The sequence below is a fragment of the Nicotiana tabacum genome, chromosome 24 (genome assembly GCF_000715075.1).
Source record: "Nicotiana tabacum cultivar K326 chromosome 24, ASM71507v2, whole genome shotgun sequence".
Lineage (NCBI taxonomy): Eukaryota > Viridiplantae > Streptophyta > Magnoliopsida > Solanales > Solanaceae > Nicotiana > Nicotiana tabacum.
Genome location: NC_134103.1, coordinates 49,348,998 through 49,366,970, shown reverse-complemented (window position 1 = coordinate 49,366,970; position 17,973 = coordinate 49,348,998). Strand labels below are relative to the sequence as shown.

General features: G+C 40.6%; 1 protein-coding gene across 1 annotated transcript; it reads left to right on the top strand.

Annotated features, from left to right (window-relative positions):
• The first annotated feature begins 13,077 nt into the window (after positions 1-13,077).
• On the top strand, positions 13,078-17,737 carry LOC107796913 (uncharacterized). Its single transcript, XM_016619738.2, has 8 exons — positions 13,078-13,372; positions 13,486-13,594; positions 13,895-14,010; positions 14,216-14,335; positions 14,513-14,602; positions 15,521-15,660; positions 16,965-17,226; positions 17,362-17,737. The coding sequence occupies exons 1-8, from the start codon at positions 13,166-13,168 to the stop codon at positions 17,512-17,514; spliced, it is 1,197 nt and encodes a 398-aa protein (XP_016475224.1). The 5' UTR covers positions 13,078-13,165; the 3' UTR covers positions 17,515-17,737.
• Positions 17,738-17,973: the final 236 nt, after the last annotated feature.

Genomic DNA, 17,973 nt, shown 5'->3' with positions numbered 1-17,973 from the left:
TCATAATATATCCATACATGTAAGTTTAAGGGTGTAGGATTACCTTTTGGAAGAAACCTTGCAAAATCCTCCTTTGGGTTCTTGAAGAAATTGCTTGAAGATCTATGTATTTTATGGAGGATTGAGTTAGTTTTAGGATGGAATTGATGGAATGAAACACAAAATTAGTAGGGATTACTCACCTTGAAGATGGGGGGAGTTGGGGGTCTTGAGAGAGTGGAGGAAAACCCAAAGTTCGGCCAAGATAAATGGGGTAAAATGAACCTCGAATGAGTATATAGTATTTTTGGGCGCCACAGGTGGCGTGGGGCGCTGCCTGTGGCGCTGGTTCCAGAACCTCAAGATTCCCGGTGCCAGGGATAGCACCCCACGCTACCCTGGGCACTGACGATGGGAAAATGGGCATAACTCTCTCATACGATGTCCGAATTCGACGATTCTTTTTGCTATGGCTCCGTAATTTTAATACGGATCTAATGCTTTAATTGAAACTGAATTTGGAACTCATTTTCTTAATGTGATACCACTTAGACTTGAAGAAACTACGTCGTTGAAACACTTTTGATGTCCAAATAATGTGGTTCCACCCCATATGTCTCCTTTGATACTCGAATACGTTATTTTCGAATAGCGTTGTCGCACTTTAAAATATTAAATCATTAAAAAAATTTAACGAGGCCTTACATGCTCGCGGACTCTTTCATCAAGGCTCATGCCAAGGCCAGAAAAGTACAGACCCATAAGGCCGATATATTCAGGATTGCACGAGAATTTATTACATGATGCCAGAATGAGAGAATGTTGCTCCCAGCTGTCTCGGATGAATGGGCGATTGAAGCATTCGCCAAGGGACTGAATCCGAGAAATTCAGACGCTTCCCGAAAACTGGAGGAAAGCCTGCTTGAGTTTCAAGCAACAACTTGGGCGGATGTCCACAACCGGTACGAGTCAAAGATAAGGATTGAAGATAATTAGTATGGTTTTCTATCGTCGACCAAAGGACGAGAGAAGAACTGAGAAAAATCAAAAGAGGATTAAGACATGGACAAACAAACTTCGAGGGGCCGGTTTTGCCCTACGAACGGACCGAAGGCCGTGGCAGAGGCTTCCGGACAGTGGACAGGTTTGTCGTTGACAAAAGGACTGATCGCGCTCAAAATAATAGATTACTACAGGATAAAGAAGTGTCAGGGTGACGGGATCCTTCTTACTCCAAGTTATCGGAATACAACTTCAACGTCAGTATAGTGGAGTTGGTGTCAGCCGTGAGAAACATCAAAGAAGCACGGTTCCTGAAATCAATAAGATTCAATCCCAGCCAGAGGGATTCCAACTTATGGTGTGAATACCATGGGACGAATGGCCACCAGACATGGGACTGCCGACACCTCAGGGAAGAAGTGGCAACATTATTGAAGAATGGTCACCTCAGAGAATTCTTGAGTGACCGGGCTAAGAACAATTATGGTCGTAACCGGGACAATGCGGAACCCTCGAAAGAAGGAGAAGATCCTCCGCGACAAACGATCAATATGAACTTCGGAGGAAACAAGATCAACGGGGTTACCTTTTCGGTAGCAAAAAAGACAAAAGTATCAATAACTCATAGCAAAAGGCTCCGGGAAGACATTATTACTTTTATGGAGGAGGACGCAGAAGGATTGCTGCTACCACACAATGACGCATTGGTAATTTCTTTAAATGTGTTAGATTTTAAGATTAAACATGTTCTAGTGGATCTAGGAAGTTCGGCTAATATCATATAATGGAGAGTATTGGAGCAAGCTAAACTCACCGGAAGCATTATTCCGGCCACAAAGCTCCTTGCCGGATTCAACCTCGCGAGTGTGACAACCCGAGGAAAAAATTTATTACTCACAACACCGAAGGAGTAATGAAAACAACTCTCTTCGAAGTGGTAGATGGTGATATGGGATATAAAATCATTATGGGAAGGCCATGGTTGCACGGGATGAAAGCTGTACCATCAGCATATCATCAATTGCTGAAGTTTCCAACACCTGAAGGAATTAAGCAGATAAGGGGTGACCAACCAGCAGCAAGAGGGATGAATGGAATTTCAGTCTCCAGTAGCAAAAGGAAAAGAACACGCGGCATAGCAATTACAGGAACCGGCACCTGCTCCCGAACTAGATGAAGTTAGCCCGGGGGTAGAGGCATCGGAATATTATCAGGTGCTGAGATATTTACAGGTTCCAGAAGAGACGGGTGCAACGAAATCCACAGTAGAAGAGCTTGAGCAAGTTGCATTGTTCGAAAAATTCCTAGAAAGGAAGTTCCACTTAGGGACAAGACTGCACCCGGAACTAAGGTCTGACTTTATTAAATTCCTTAAATCTAATGCCGATTGTTTTTCATAGTCGCATGAGGATATGACAGGTATCCCGATAGAGGTAGCCGTACAAAAGTTAAGTTTGTATCCCACCATACCTTCGGTAAGACAAAAGAAATGCCCTATTGCCGAAGCTAGGAATAAATTTGTCAAAAAAGAGATAACCCGCTTACTTAATATTGGTTCGATCCGAGAGGTAAATTATCCAGACTGATTAGCCAATGTAGTAGTAGTTCCTAAGAAGAACAATAATTTTCACATGTGTGTAGATTATAAAGATGTTAATAAGGCGTGCCCGAAGGACTCGTTCCCACTGCCAAACATTGATCAAATAATTGATGCCACGGCCAGGCACGAGTTAATGAGTTTCCTCGATGCTTATTCTGGGTATAACCAAATTAAGATGAACCCGGAGGATCAGGAAAACACTTCATTTATAACAAATTTCAATACATATTGCTACAATGTGATGCCCTTTGGTTGAAAAACGCCGGAGCCACTTATCAACGGCTCGTGAACAGGATGTTTGAAAATCAAATAGGAAAAACTATGGAAGTATATGTAGACAATATGCTCATTAAGTCTTTGAATGCAGGTGATCACCTTAAACATCTACAAGAAACTTTTGACATCCTAAGGAAGCATAATATGAAACTTAACCGGAAGAAATGCGCGTTCGCGGTTAGCTCTGGTAAGTTTCTGGGATTTCTGGTATCGCAAAGGGGAATTGAGGTAAACCCCGATAATATTAAGGCCATAGAACACATCCCGGGCCAACTGTCAAATGTGAAGGAAGTCTAAAGGCTCACAGGGAGATTGGCAGCTTTGAGTAGGTTCATTTCCCGGTCATCAGAAAAATGTCATCATTTTTTCGCACTGCTCAAACAGAAAAATAATTTCAAATGGATCCCGGAGTGCTAGCAGGCTTTGAGGGATTTGAAAAAGTACTTGTCAAGCCCTCCATTGCTTTCAAAACCAAAAGAAGGTGAAATGTTATTAGTCTACCTCGCGGTCTAGGAAGTCGCAGTAAGTGCGGTTTTAGTCCATGAGGACGAAGGTACGCAATCTCCCACTTATTATGTTAGTAAAATTTTAACGAGAGCAGAAAATCGCTACCCACATTTAGAGAAAATGGCCTTAGCTCTCGTAGTAGCTGCTCGGAAGCTGAGGCCCTACTTCCTATGCCACCCGATAGTCGTGGTAACCACTTTCCCTTTGTGGAACATCCTCCATAAACCCGAGCTTTCGGGTAGATTGGCCAAATGGGCCGTCGAAATGAGTGAGTTCGACATAGAATATAGACCAAGGACTGCAATTAAATCGCAAGTCTTGGTTGACTTCGTGGCCGGTTTCAGTCCAGGATTACTGCCTTTGGCAACCAAGGAGGCAGTAATGGTGTCAGAATCAACATCAGGGGTTTGGACCTTATTTACGGGCAGAGCTTCCAACATAAAAGGGTTCGGGCTTGGTATTGTCTTAATCACGCCTTCAGGGGAAACCTTAAGGCAAGCCATTAGAATGGTCCCTTTAACTAACAATGAAGCAGAGTATGAAGCTTTGATTGCAGGGCTTGAATTAGCTCGGGGACTTGACTCCGAGGTCATCAAAATCAAATATGACTCACAGCTGGTGGTAAATCAGGTCTGCGGGATCTTCGAAACCAAAGAGGAGCGCATGCAACAATACGTGGTAAAGGTACATGCTATGTTGGCGTGATTTCGGGAGTGGTCGATTACTCATATCCCGGGGGAAGATAACGCAGAAGCAGATGCATTGGCTAACCTTGGATCATCGACGGGAATAAAGGGATTAGAATCCGGGATGGTAGTACAACTGATGAACTCAGTTCTGGATACAGATGGTTACTATGAGGTAATTGCAACTAATTTGGTCTGGGACTGGAGAAATGAAATCATCGATTATCTCGAGCCCGAAAAGTTACCCGAAGACCCCAAAGCATCCCCTGTGCTGTGAGCCAAAGCAACACGATATAGCTTCAAGAGAGGCCAATTGTATAGAAAATCTTTCCAAGGCCCGATGGCCCGATGCATAGGGGCATCCGAAGCTAACTATGTCATGAGAGAGGTTGACAAAGGGATATGTAGCAACCATTCGGGCGCAGAAAGTTGGTAAGGGCAGGATATTATTGGCCCCGCATGGAACAAGATGCCAAAGACTTCGTACGAAAATGTGATAAGTGCCAACGCTATGCACCACTAGTGCATCAATCAGCAGAACCCTTGCATTCGATTCTGTCCCCGTGGCCGTACATGAAATGGGGGATGGACATCGTCGGACCACTACAGTGGGCTCCTGGAAAGGTAAGATTTCTTTTAATTTTGACTGACTATTTTTCTAAGTAAGTGGAAGCAAGTCCTTATCAGAAGATCGGCGAGCGCGAAGTGGTGGATTTCTTGTGGGAAAACATAATTTGCAGGTTCGGAATACCAAAAGAGATAGCATACGATAATGGGCCACAATTTATCGATGCAAAAGTTACAAAGTTCCTCGAAGATTTAAAAATAAAGAGGATCACATCTTCACCCTATCGTCCGAGCGTAAACGGTCAAGCGAAGTCAACGAACAAAGTAATTGTTCAAAACCTCAAGAAAAGGTTGGAAGCGGCAAAAGGTAATTGACCCAAGGAATTATCCGGAGTTCTATGGGCATACCGAACAACGGCCAAATCGAGCACAGGAGAAACTTCCTTTTCCCTTGTGTATAGTGCAGAAGCTTTAATCCCGGTAGAAGTAGGGGAATCCACCTTGAGATATTTCCAAGCAGAAGAAGAATCAAACAACGAAGCAATGTTAGTCAACTTGGAGCTACTCGATGAGCGCAGGGAATTGGTGTAAGGCCCCCGTGAAATTTTTCCTAAAAATCAGGGTTCCGTGATGTCGGGGTAGGCGTGGAGGTTAATAATAGTAGAAACTCTTCGCGGCAAGCTTGCGAGCCGTGGTTCGGACTTTTTGGATTGAACAATGTGCTGGGGAGTTGAAGGAAAATATTTGGCAGAGTTAGGCATTTCTGCGGCCCATTATGCGGCCGCAGAATGGCCGTAGAGTGAGACAGTCTTCTGGGCCATTTTTTATGTCAATTTTGCAGCTCATTATGTGACCGCAAAACCATTTCGTGGGCCGCGCTCTGATAGCATATCCAGCATTAATATTTTCGCGGAGGGAGGTTCTGCGACGCATTATGCGACCGCAGACCCAAACAGAGTTTTCCAGTTTTTTTGGCACCAAATTGTGCGATCGATATGCGGACCACATATCTATTTTGCGGTCGCATATGCGACCACAGATCCTGTCTCGGGGCTTCATTTTTGGGGTTTTTAGACCCAACCCTATTTCGTTAAAACATATGCCATAGTCCATTTAGAGCAAAATTTCTGATACTTTTAGAGTGAGAAAGTGTGCTTAGAGTGGGGGAGTAACCTTCAACCTATTATCCATCAATTCTTGCTCAATCATTGAAGATTATCAAGAAAGTTCTTATCCTAAAGGTAAGAATCTATGCCCTAGCTCTTAATTTCAAAAATATACTAAAAAGGGGAGTAATTAGCAAGATAAATTTTGGGTGTGGGAGTTGTTATCTTGCATGCATGTGTTATCAAATAATGTAGGAATGTTGTGAATTAAAACTGGTAGAGAATTGGTTGAGTGATGATGGAATCTTTCATAAAAGGGCCTTAAAAACCTTAATACACACCTAGTGCTTGATAATATGCTCAAATGAGCTAGAATCATGATCATCTTCCTAATTTTGGTTCAACTTGTTATATTTCTAAAATAGATTAAAGTTGCTAAAAATTCTAGAACGTTTTAAAGGTTTAAGGAAGCTCAATTGAGGTATGTTGGCTAAACCCCTCTCTCAGAATCGAATTCCACGTTGTTCATGTAAGTTATGAAAGACCCTAGTTGATCATTATGAAATCGGTTATCCCGAGTAATCTTGTGTTGAGAGATACATGTTTAATATGTGTTTCAAATGCATTTATTCATGCTATGTTTATCTTTTGAGTATATATATTCAAAGTGTGGTTGTGTGTGTTATAATTGTTACGATTTCAAGTTATGCTTGAGTGAAGGTTATCATGCTAAATTATATGAACAAAATCTCTATATATGTCTAAGACTCTTAATTGCTCTCATGTGTACCTAAAAGCCTTGAATTGAAAAGTCTTGTGGTCGATAATGGTAATGGTGTGTGAAAATGAAAAGGGGAGCATGAAATATGAAATACGGCCAAGTGCCAAAAACGGTATTATATTTGTGGCCATAAGTACCGATGAATTGAATAGATATGAAAGAAGTATGATGTGAGATGACTAAAAAAAGGTAATGTCTTGGGTGAGACGGCCTAGCCGATCGGGCCGTGATCGGACGCCATGCCGCACACATGGTGGTGACTGTACTGGAAATGATAATTGAAATTGTGGTTATGGTTGATGTCTCAAATGAGATAACCTAGCCGGTCGGGTCGTGACCGGACTTCGTGTAAGAATACGATGGTATTGTGAATTATGGTATATCGGCTCTAAAGATCACCCAACCTAATAACATGGAAATTGACTTGAAAACTTATGTGATCCTTAACTTGATGTTTTAGTATTTGGAGCTCTTATTGAATCCTTGACTGTTCCCCCTTGTATTATTATTCATTCTATTGAGATGGTGTTTAGTTTTACATACTAGTACTATTCGACAGTACTAATGCCCCTTTTGCCGGGGGCGCTGCATATTTAAATGGATGCAGGTGGTTCCATAGCAGGCAGTGTTGATCAGCGATAGTGGTACATCCTCTTCCCAGCAGACTTGGTGAGCCCCACTTTATCCTGGGGTCACATATTGTATCTTTTGTTCATATTATTATCACATCTCGAGGTATAGTCGGTGCCTTATTGCCGACACTATCATAGCACTCTTTTATATCTTTTAGAGGCTCCGTAGACACTATGTAGGTTGTACATGGGTGCTAGAAAAGTCAAACAGATTATGTTGTGTTTTGATCTCTTGTTTTACTCGAATCATAAGAATGTGTGTATTTTTGGACTTTAAAATGATGTAACCAATAAGACGATTTAGTATTGTATATATAAACTTTCTACTATTTAATTAATGAAATCATGTCTTCTCTTGATCATGGGTGAGTTGGGTAGAAAGTATCTACAGGCTTGCTCGACCGGTTCACTCGGTTGAGCGCCGGTCATGCTCCCCGAGTTTGAGGCACGACACTTGGCTCATATAAGAATGGCAGCCCAAAAGCAGAGAATGGAGAGGTATTATAATCGAAGATCCAACCTCCGTTATTTCAAAGTAGGAGACTTGGTCCTAAGGAAAGTAACTCAAAACACCCGGGAGCCCAACGCAGGGAAGTTAGGCCCAACGTGGCAAGGCCCCTACTGTGTTTCAGCTGTCACCGGAAAAGGTTCATATGAATTAGAGAACCAAAATGGAGAAACGTTGTCCAGCAACTGGAACGTGGCGCACCTCAAAAGATATTATTGCTAATGAACATTATCCGAGTTGAAAGTATGTGCTGTACTCTTTTTCCTTTCGTTCAGTTTTTGTCCCAATTGGGTTTTTCTGGTAAGGTTTTTAACGAGGCAGAAGCAGAAAGCATACTACGAAGACAGTAGCAATAAGACCTTTAATAGCAAGGCACACAAGCAAAGATCCACTCGGGGACAGTTAGATAATCTTTTACTCTATAGCAAATTCCCACCGGGAAGTTAAGTTTGCTATTGAGCAAAGGTTACCCGACTGTTCACGAGCGCAAACCACTAGAGGATTGTTAGATAGTCCTTCATTTGATAGCATAAATTCCAGAGGGAAAGTAAAGTTTGTTACCAAGTTAAGGATTATCTAGCAATTCATTGGTGGAATCCTCGAAGATACAAGACTTCCAGTATTCTAATTCGCATTCTTCGCATTCGAACACTGGGGGGAGTGATATGAAGATTCAATGACAAGCCACGTCAACCAGGAATGAAAAACCAGAAATATAATTGTATCATCGGGACCAGGGACTGCGCGGACAGTCCCGTAGAAACAAGTAGTACAAATTAGCCACAAGTAATGACAATTTCTTTTCAGCATAGCAAATGCTTATGTACTTTTTGAAAATAGAAGGAATAAAGTGAAATAAAATCCTTTTGTTTTTATCCTGTTTCTTGTCTGAACGATGAATTAACTTTGTCATTTGAAAGTTAAAGAAGTACTTCAAATGCTAGTGCCGTAATGAACAAGAGACGTCTTCTTTAAGAGCACCGTAAACATAAGAGGGCCCTCTCTTATAAAAACCCTCCCGTTAAAGGGTTGGTTTCGGAAGAATTTATGCCCGAAATCAAAATGCTTTCGGGGAAAATACACCCAAGGCTTTACATAATAAGACTCAAACAGAAAAACTTGCGCAAAACTTTTAAGCAAAAGGAAGAAAATGCAAAGGTTAAAAACTTGCATGAACATTCAAACGAAAGAAAGACTCAAACAAAAACTTGAGCAAAAAGATGTTTCTATTTACAATAACATGCCACAACGGCACAGATACAAGAATTGGAAAAAGAAAAAGAAAAGCTAAACTACATTATCTCCGGACCCCGGAGGAAGAGAAGTGTCTATGTCCCCCGGAGCAGTAGATGGAACCACCGATGGCTCAACATTTTGATCTTCACTAGCTTGACCTTCAGCATTATCATCCTCCGATTCTTCTTCAGATCCTGAAAACTCGAAACCGGATCCAGAAGGACCAGGAGCATCAGACCTCACTGGGAGACCACTTTTAGCAGCTAACTCAAGCTCACGGGCCTTAGCAATTTCGGCATCAAAATCAATGATACCAGCTTTGGCCTCTTCCAAGGTTTTCCTCCTCATGTTGTACATAGCGTAAGTTTTCTCTACAACGAGGGAAGCATCTCGACGCTTGAGTTCTTCTTTGAGTTGGGTGACCTCGGTAGAAAGGTTTTCCCGGGCGCATCTAACGGACTTGAGGCTAACATCGAGCTTGCAGACAGTAGAGCTGAAAATCTTATTATGCTCAATGGTCCTCTTGTGCTTCTCCTCCAGGTGGGCATATTTCACCTCTGCAGCAGCGAGTTCTTCAGCCTTCGAATTCAAGGCTGCCTCTAAGTTGTTCAATCTTTCAACAGAGGCAGCCTCACGATCGAATGCAACAAGAATGACAATATGGACTTCAGCCCATTTGGCCCTAGCCTCTTCAAATTGGACCCTCAACAGGGCAATCTCTTGGCTAAGGGTCTCCACTTTCTGCTCACTTTGCTGCAAACGAGTTTCCAACACAACATCCTCGGCAGCCTTAGTTTCCAATTCTGAGAGGCGAATAACGGCTTGGTCTCGTTCAACCAAAAGTTGATCCCGCTCGGAGGTAAGTTCCTCATTTTCCCTAATCAACCTTTGAAGGCCCTCAGAAGCAAGAAAGTTGGCCTACAAAGTGAGAAAAACAAACTCAAGATGTGTTTATACAAAAATAGTAGAAACAACAAAAGAAGTAAAGAATATGCCCTTGCGACGTTGTACATGGCATTGTTCAACAAGCACTCTCCCGAGAGAGCCTGAATCTTTTCCCAATCCTTCTCTGAAGCCAAAGGCTTCAGGTAATTAGCAATCTCCACCGACCGGGATAGCAAGTTGCATCTAGTGGAGACCGAAATTCCTTCTCCCTTCTCCAGAGGGGGGAGCATAATTTTGCCCCAAATTCCTATGAACTAGGAACTGGAGAAAAGGAACACTTCCTTCATGATCAAGTATGGCCGGTGGAGGTGATGTGGCAGTTGCTAGTGGAAGAATAGATGCGGATGAAGCAGTTGCTGGTGTAGGCAAAGGTGGAGATGAAGCTGATGGGGTTAAAGAGTGAGAAGCAGCTGCATCAAATGCAGTGCTGGTTGTTGGATGCTCGCCAACCAAAGACGGCAGGGACCCCGGTACTCAGCCCCGCAGCACCGGGCACAATAATTAGGGCCCGAAGACGGGAGTTGGCATTATCTACCAAATCAAACTCTCCCCAAAGTGTCGAAACATCGTCCTCGGTTGGTGTAACAATCTCAACGGGTCGAGCATCTTGTTGAGATGATGAGGATCGTCGTCTTCTATGTAGAGAAGCTCCCTCATCACTAGCTTCTTCATCATCATCGATTATCACGATGTCTATGACCGGACCGGAAGAAGGGCCAGTCATCATCACTATCGGATATGACTCGGGGGCAGCAGTCTTCGCCCTCTTATTCTTTTCCCCGGCCGCGGAGGAACGTCTTCTTTTTGGTTGTTTGTCTTACGGCTGGGGACTCCGTAATGATACACTTGTACCCGAAGCAATCCTGGAGATATCTGTTAGAGTAAGCGCCTCCTGAAGCAATCTCGCCGCATCAGCAGGATCAACCAAGATGTCCTCCTCGGGGACAACAACAGAGCCCGCGAGTAGACCTGATTTCATAGACAAGGTAGAAGGGATCAATCAAGTTCTTCACATGAAAAATTGAAACACGGTGAGTTTGAATTACCATGATTTTTGGCCTTCCACCCGTATTTAGGGGCTAGTTCTTTCCACAAGCGAGTTCAGGCGTCATAACATCCAAGATCTTCTGGACCCACCGGTCCAAACCTTCAACCGCCGGTGGGATCCATCGGGTTGTTGAAACAGACGAAAGATGGAGGATCAATACTGGTATAGAAGAATATTTAATAAAAGAAATATTAAACAAAGAGCTTATGAGTGCGATTCCAAGCGGCAGGAAAGGATGAAGCCGTTGCCGAAATGATATCGTTGGTGGCAACTATAACGAACCGTTCCATCCATCCACGACCGTTGTCATCATCCATGCTAGACAACAGAGCATGATGGCCATGCTTGCAGAGGTTTATCATTCCCCCAAGGAAGATCTTGGGAAAATAGAGATTCATCATATGAGCTAAGGTTAGCTCTTCTCCCGTCTCCTGGCACAAACGCCGAAGGCAAGCAACCGTCCCCTACACAGAAGGACTTACTTGTGCCAAACATACCTGGTAGCTGAGGCAAAACTCTGCAATAATGGAGTCAAGCTCTCCATTTAAAGAGAACACACACAAAGTAAAGGGATACATGTAAAAATATGTAAAACCCTCCTTGGGTAGGGTCACTCGCTCCGATAGATCAAGAGCAACAATATCCAAATCGTGACAGCGGCAGTCTTCCTTCACAGCAGGAATGCTAGAAGGACGGATGATACCTACTGACGGCCCATGTACGAGAGTTAGTAGTAGGAAATTTCTCTTCGAAGTCTTTTGTAGTAACAAGACTTCTAGGGATGATGGAGCCCACTGTTGGAGGAGCAGAATCCTCGGCCTTGTTCTTGTTCTTTGAAAAACTGGCACGCTTTGAGAAAGAAACCATTGTATGGAAGAAAGAAAAGGTTTTGCTTGAAGAAAATTAGAGAAATGATGAAGAGCAGGATGCAAGTCGAATTAGAGAAGCTTGTAAAATTATGAAGTATAGGGGAGAAGGTTGATGCATATAAGTAAAAGTTTTGGCGGCTAAATTAATGGCCATGATTACCTCGAGAATCGGCAAAAGTTGTGCTGAATCGTGGGATGACGCATGTTCGGGGCATTAAATGCGGAGAGACGTGCGTCTAATCAACCGTCAGAAGCGTTCATTGGGAGTTATAGTAATTCCAGCCAAAAGAGTGTTTCTACCAACTTCCGAGTAACACAAAGTTGTGTCACCAAAAAGCAGGGGGACTATTTGTATAGGGTAAAATATGCTATAACATGTGGTCGCCCAAAAGAGGGACACGTGGAACGCAAGACGGGGGATGGCCAAGACCGAAGATAACTGTTTTATTTGTCACCGGAAAGAATAACACTCATAAAGATATGATGAATACTCTTTACCGGGTAGCATTTAATAGAGAATATTTCGTGGCATTAAGAACGATTGCCCGTTACAGGGAATTTGGCATTTATGTTCACTGTTACATCTTTATCAATGACCCTTATAATTGACATTAAAGAGGGGCACGATCCTAGGACCTCCTTCCCTAGACGTAACTATAAATAGTGAGCTTAGTTATCATTGTAGAGGGGGAATTTTCCGACAAACTCATGCAACATTCTATTCAAAGCTTAATACAATCTTATCTTCTTGTTTTTTGATTTCATTGCTGTTATGCACGGAAACCCTATTCCCGGAACTGCTATTTCTGTTATTTCGTCTCCATTTCAAGGCTAAGTATTGCATAATTCTTCAATTATTTTATTATATTAGGATCAAATTAATTCACTTGTGTAGAAATCACGTATAAATTCAACTGTACCGTTTTATGGGTAAACAAAAATATAGCCAGAGAAAAAGTAAAAATTTGAATAGATGTTACGACTGTCGTTAGTATATTATTTTCATTATGAGTTCTTTGATAAATATAAGATTTGAAATAGATATCACTATTATTTCGTGAACCACATGATATGAATTTAAAAAGTTATTGATAGATTTAAATATATTTTTTGACATTTTTTGATCTATACAAAGTGTAGAAAGCCCTAAATAAAACTACAAAATACTTCCTCCGTCAAATTTGTTTATTTTGATTATCAATATGAATATAAAATATTTAGATTTTAAAAAATATAATTTATATATTTAAAACTTAAATAAAATTATTAAATCACAATAATTAATAATTTAAAATATTTATGGGAATCAAAAAACTATTTGTTTGACTGTTCTAAACTAACAATAAATTCCCAGCTTAAAAAGTGGAAGCTCTATGCTTTGCACTCATTTTACTACGCCGAAATTGGAGAGAAAAGGAAAGCTATGGCGGGCAGTGGTGGAAACCCTAGTTCGGGCGGGCAGTCTCATCAAGCTCCAAAAATCCTATTAGCGAAGCCTGGACTTGTTAGCGCCGGCAAATTCAACCGCGGCGGCCCTGACGACCCTGATTCTACTGCTCACCGCTCACGCATTGGTTCTCTTAGTCTTCTCTCTGACACCTGGGATTTCCACAGTGATCGTTTTCTCCCGGTTAGTATTTCTTTTACTGCTAGTGGAAATTAATTTATCGGTACTATTTCTCTGAATTTACGACCTTTTTTATTTTATTTTATTTTATTTTATTTTATTTTATATGATGGCAGTTTCTAACGGATAATACGGACTTTACAGTGGTGGGTGTGATTGGTCCTCCAGGGGTTGGGAAGTCCACTATAATGAACGAAATATATGGTTTTGATGCTACCTCCCCTGGTAACTAAAGCTGCACATGATGTTTATTCTTCTTTTCTTGGAATTATGCTTTTGTTTTTCGAATTATCACTACGCATGCACCTTTAGTGTTATGAGAAATACATACGATAGATGTAATTAAATAAAATTGTATACACTGATAGCATAAAAAACATACACATCACTTGCCAGTTCTTGCAGGTTACTAATCCGTGCTTCTTATAGAAAGTTACCTGTAATTGGTAATACAGTTAGTGTATAAAAGTTGAAGCTTTGAATAACAGTTCCAGAGGGCAAAAATTTTGAAATGTTGTATTCCAGGAATGCTTCCTCCCTTTGCTATAGAAACAGAAGAAGCAAGGGCTATGTCGAAACATTGTACAGTTGGCATTGAACCACGGGTTTCCGCTGAACGGATTATACTGCTTGATACTCAGGTTTCTTTCACTCATTAGTTGGACTTTTTTCTTCGGTACTTTAACTTCTTGCTTTTATTGCTTGTACAAGTGATAATGTTGTCAGTAATTCGAAGCCTTATAGTTCAACATGCTATATGGGTTCCTTTGTTGTCTATTCTTTTCAATACAAGTCCACGGTGGAATCCTTATCCAAATACCATTGATATTTTGTTGATTTTGACAGCCTGTTTTTAGCCCTTCGGTTTTGGCTGAAATGATTAGACCAGATGGCTCATCCACCGTCCCCATAATAAGCGGCGAATCTTTACCAGCTGAGCTAGCTCATGAACTGATGAGCATCCAGGTAAATTCCGAGTTAGATGATTGCATCAATTTCATCATCGATGATGCAGGAGCTGACTGTTTTTATGTATTACCTAGTGGTTTTCACCCCTATCCCTCGCCCTCCCTTGCTTTAAGGTGCTGAAAGCCAAAATGGTAATATTACTTTGTTCGCTTGTGGTGCAAGGGATGTTTCTAGCTTGGTGTTCTACTTGCATCCATTTGCCACATCATATTGGTGGTATCAGAGGGAGTCCATGATGATAGCATGTGGCGACTCATGTCAACGGTATTTAATTCACCTTTAACTACTTTAGAATGTTTCTTGTTTGTCAACAAAATGGTTGTAACCTATCGTCATATTTTCTTGGAGAAGATGGATGTAGCTGGTTGTCTGATAAAATTAGAAAATATATGTTTATTTGCTGAAACTCTCGTCAGTGCACAATTAGCTCACTAAGTTTCAATTTTTATAGCTATTCACTACAATAAGTGTGTTACAATTGGAAGTGCTCATTTGAAGACAGGCCGGCAATATGGAATTGAAACTTGACATTTGAAACTTAAGGTATTTAAGTTATTTAGTTAGTCATGATTTTTTCATTATATTAAAAGAGGTTAAATTTTATTATGTAGCTGTAGTTGATGGGAAATGATTTTAAATATTTAGAATTATCTACCAATTTTATATTCAAGTGGCAGATTTAGTTGTTTATACTTTTACAAATAAAGTGCAGTTGATGTATCAAATAATTCATTTTGCTCTACCAAACACATCTAGTGTCTATCATGTGATGCAGTTACCTCTAAGTTCTAAATTAGGTTATGTAACGACTCCTTTCTTGTGTACCTTTGTCAGAAGTGACAAGACGTAAAGCGCTAGTGGCCTTTGTTGCCAAAAAGAATTCGATTTTAAGAAAGCTTCTCATCTAAGCTCTGATTTTCTGCTGCTCTATTCACAGTTCTATACTTAGCAAGATCCCGTTCTCCTTTATTTTCATGCCCTATTTGGAAATTATTTTCGTAACTGTGTGGTTGAAATTTAACTTCAACTATCAACAACTTATGTGGCTGCTCAAGTTACTTGTCCAGCATATGGTAATGTAACTGTTTGATTCTTGAGTGATGTCTTGCTTCTAAGAAAACCTCCTAGCGTCTTTTTCTACTTGCATTTCTATGATATGGTACTGTTGTGCTCTTCTTGCAGGTTGATTTGCTAAAGCATGGCATACCTGATCCATCATCTTTAACCCTTTCCCATCCTCAAAGCTCTGAGAAAGAAAACAGAGAAAAAATTCTGGACGGTGGAGAAGAGTACATGGCTGATCCAGTTTTTGTGCGTACAAAGTGCGTTAACCTAAACTTTTGATCTTGCTTTTAGCATGGACTGGTGAATTAGTTATGATGATGAAAAAGATGGGCCAAGCTGTTCAAATTTTCATGTTTATGCTAAAGTTATCTTCAAATTGCTTATTTAATTTGCATAGTAGAATCAGTTACCGCTCAAGCTTTGATCCATAAATCCGAACACCTAGAGGTTTCAACAATATCTAGACCTTCCTTTTTCTTATTTCTTACTAATTGACTGGTCAATATGAGCTAAAGGACTGATTTCCGGTTCCTTCCACAGTCTTTCACTGCTCATCCCCTCTGCAAAAGTCCATTTTAAGGATTTAACTTCAAGTAATTTTCAATTTTTTGCTTTGTTTTCAGTTTCTGGTTTTATTTTGGAAAGAATTTTAACTGAGAAAACTTAGATTAAGCTTATATAATGGAGTGCTTAGCAGAGAAAGGGTCTTAATGGTGTTTTGGTTGGGAGAGAGGGGAGCCTACCAGGTGACAAGATGATCATTGAGGTGGTTGAGGGACGGACATTGAAGGAGTCTGTATGCTGAGGCAATCGAGTAGCAAAGTAGTGGAGGCATATTTAGTTCAATGAGGAAGTGCTGACTGCTGAGAAATTAACAAGGTTAGAAAACAACTGGAAACTTACAAGTACAAGGGAAAAATAGGCCTTTAGCTTATTATGGCAGGTCAATGACTGGTCTTTCACTAACAAATAAGAGAAAAGGGTGTTTGTCTATACTCAAAAACTTGAGGGGTGTCTTAGATTTTTACACAAAACGTGAAAACTGATTTTTACGCAATCTTAGGCATTGTTCAAGTTATAGTGATTGTGATATTAAATTTAGATCTTTACAAAGTTGTAGCTTCTGGTTTACCTTGAATTTAGTTGCATCACCATGTTGAACATAAACTGGTTAAAGAGAATGGGTATAATATCATATATAAAGGTTGAATTAATTGTTAGTTAATGTAGAAGGTACTTCAAGTGTTCTTCTCTAGTTGGACCTATGAATCGGAAGTCCTCAATGAAGTATGGGTACATGGTTATAACTGCACAATGCAAGTTTTTTTGTTCGTGCTGTAATGACATAAAAAAATCAGAGTTACCAAACGATGCTCTTGCCTTGTGCGACCTTTCCCCAGTTCCTGAAAGTTAATTGTTGTCTTCATTGTCGGCTGTTGGATAACTCGCTCTATATAGCTCCCTATAATGTTATAGGGTTGCACAGGAGCTGCTCTTGTTAATTTTTATTTCATTTCCCCTGGAACCAATATTCAGTTTGTTGTTCTGCTTTTGTTTTTAGACTACGCACTGAAGATCTAACACCATGTAACGTTGTTCAACTGAAGAAGGCACTCACACAAATCTTTTGCTCTTTATCTATCGTGAGATCAAAAAACCACACAACTGCCAAAGAGAGTCATGTTTCTGCTGTTCCTCTCAAATATTCAGATCGAGAATCTGAATATTTGAAATTATTTCTACTGCCATCTAGAAGTAAAGATGAATCCTTGAAGCCACAGTATGAAAGCCACATTTCAGCGTTATGGAATTTGCGGGATCAGGTCCCACAATCTCCCTCACCCTTCAACATCTGCAGTTTAGCACACACCGACACCTTTTTGTTTTTCTCAGATATTCCAGACGTAATGTTCTGTGAAAATACTTAGGGAACTAACTTTGAGTGATTGATTCCTCAGGTTTTGTCAATGAGAGGTCCATCTTTCTCAAGGACTGTGTCCGAGCGTGATTGGCTGAAAAATTCTGCCAAGATATGGGAAATTGTTAAGAATTCTCCCATTTGTGTGGACTACTGTAGAACTCTTCAAAGTTCAGGCATGGTTAGGAGGTAATAGCTATTAATCTTCCTATGTTCATCTAGGTTGATGGGCAATTTAGGTCTTTTTGTATATATTTTTTTTCCCTGGAGACTTCTGTGTACTCTTTTTTTTGAATCATCTTTCTTTCTGCTTTATTTGGTGCAACTTTCTGTGAAACAAAAAGAAGTGAACCTTCTGAGTTGATTGAATAACGACCTACAAAGAAGAGCTTCATATAGGAGCCTTAGGTTACTTACAATATTGTAAATGGTTTTTCTCTACTTCTAACAAGGTAAGCATTCTATCACTATATACTAATTATCTTTTGGCATCTAGAGAACATTACTAGTTTAAAATAGCCAATATTCATCTACTTAAATTCAGTGGATTTTTACATGTTCTGAATCTTAGACATAATAGCTTTATTTATTGTCATAATTTTTCAACAAGTCTCAAATTCAAAGTGGTGAAGCACCCTTGAGTTTGCAAATT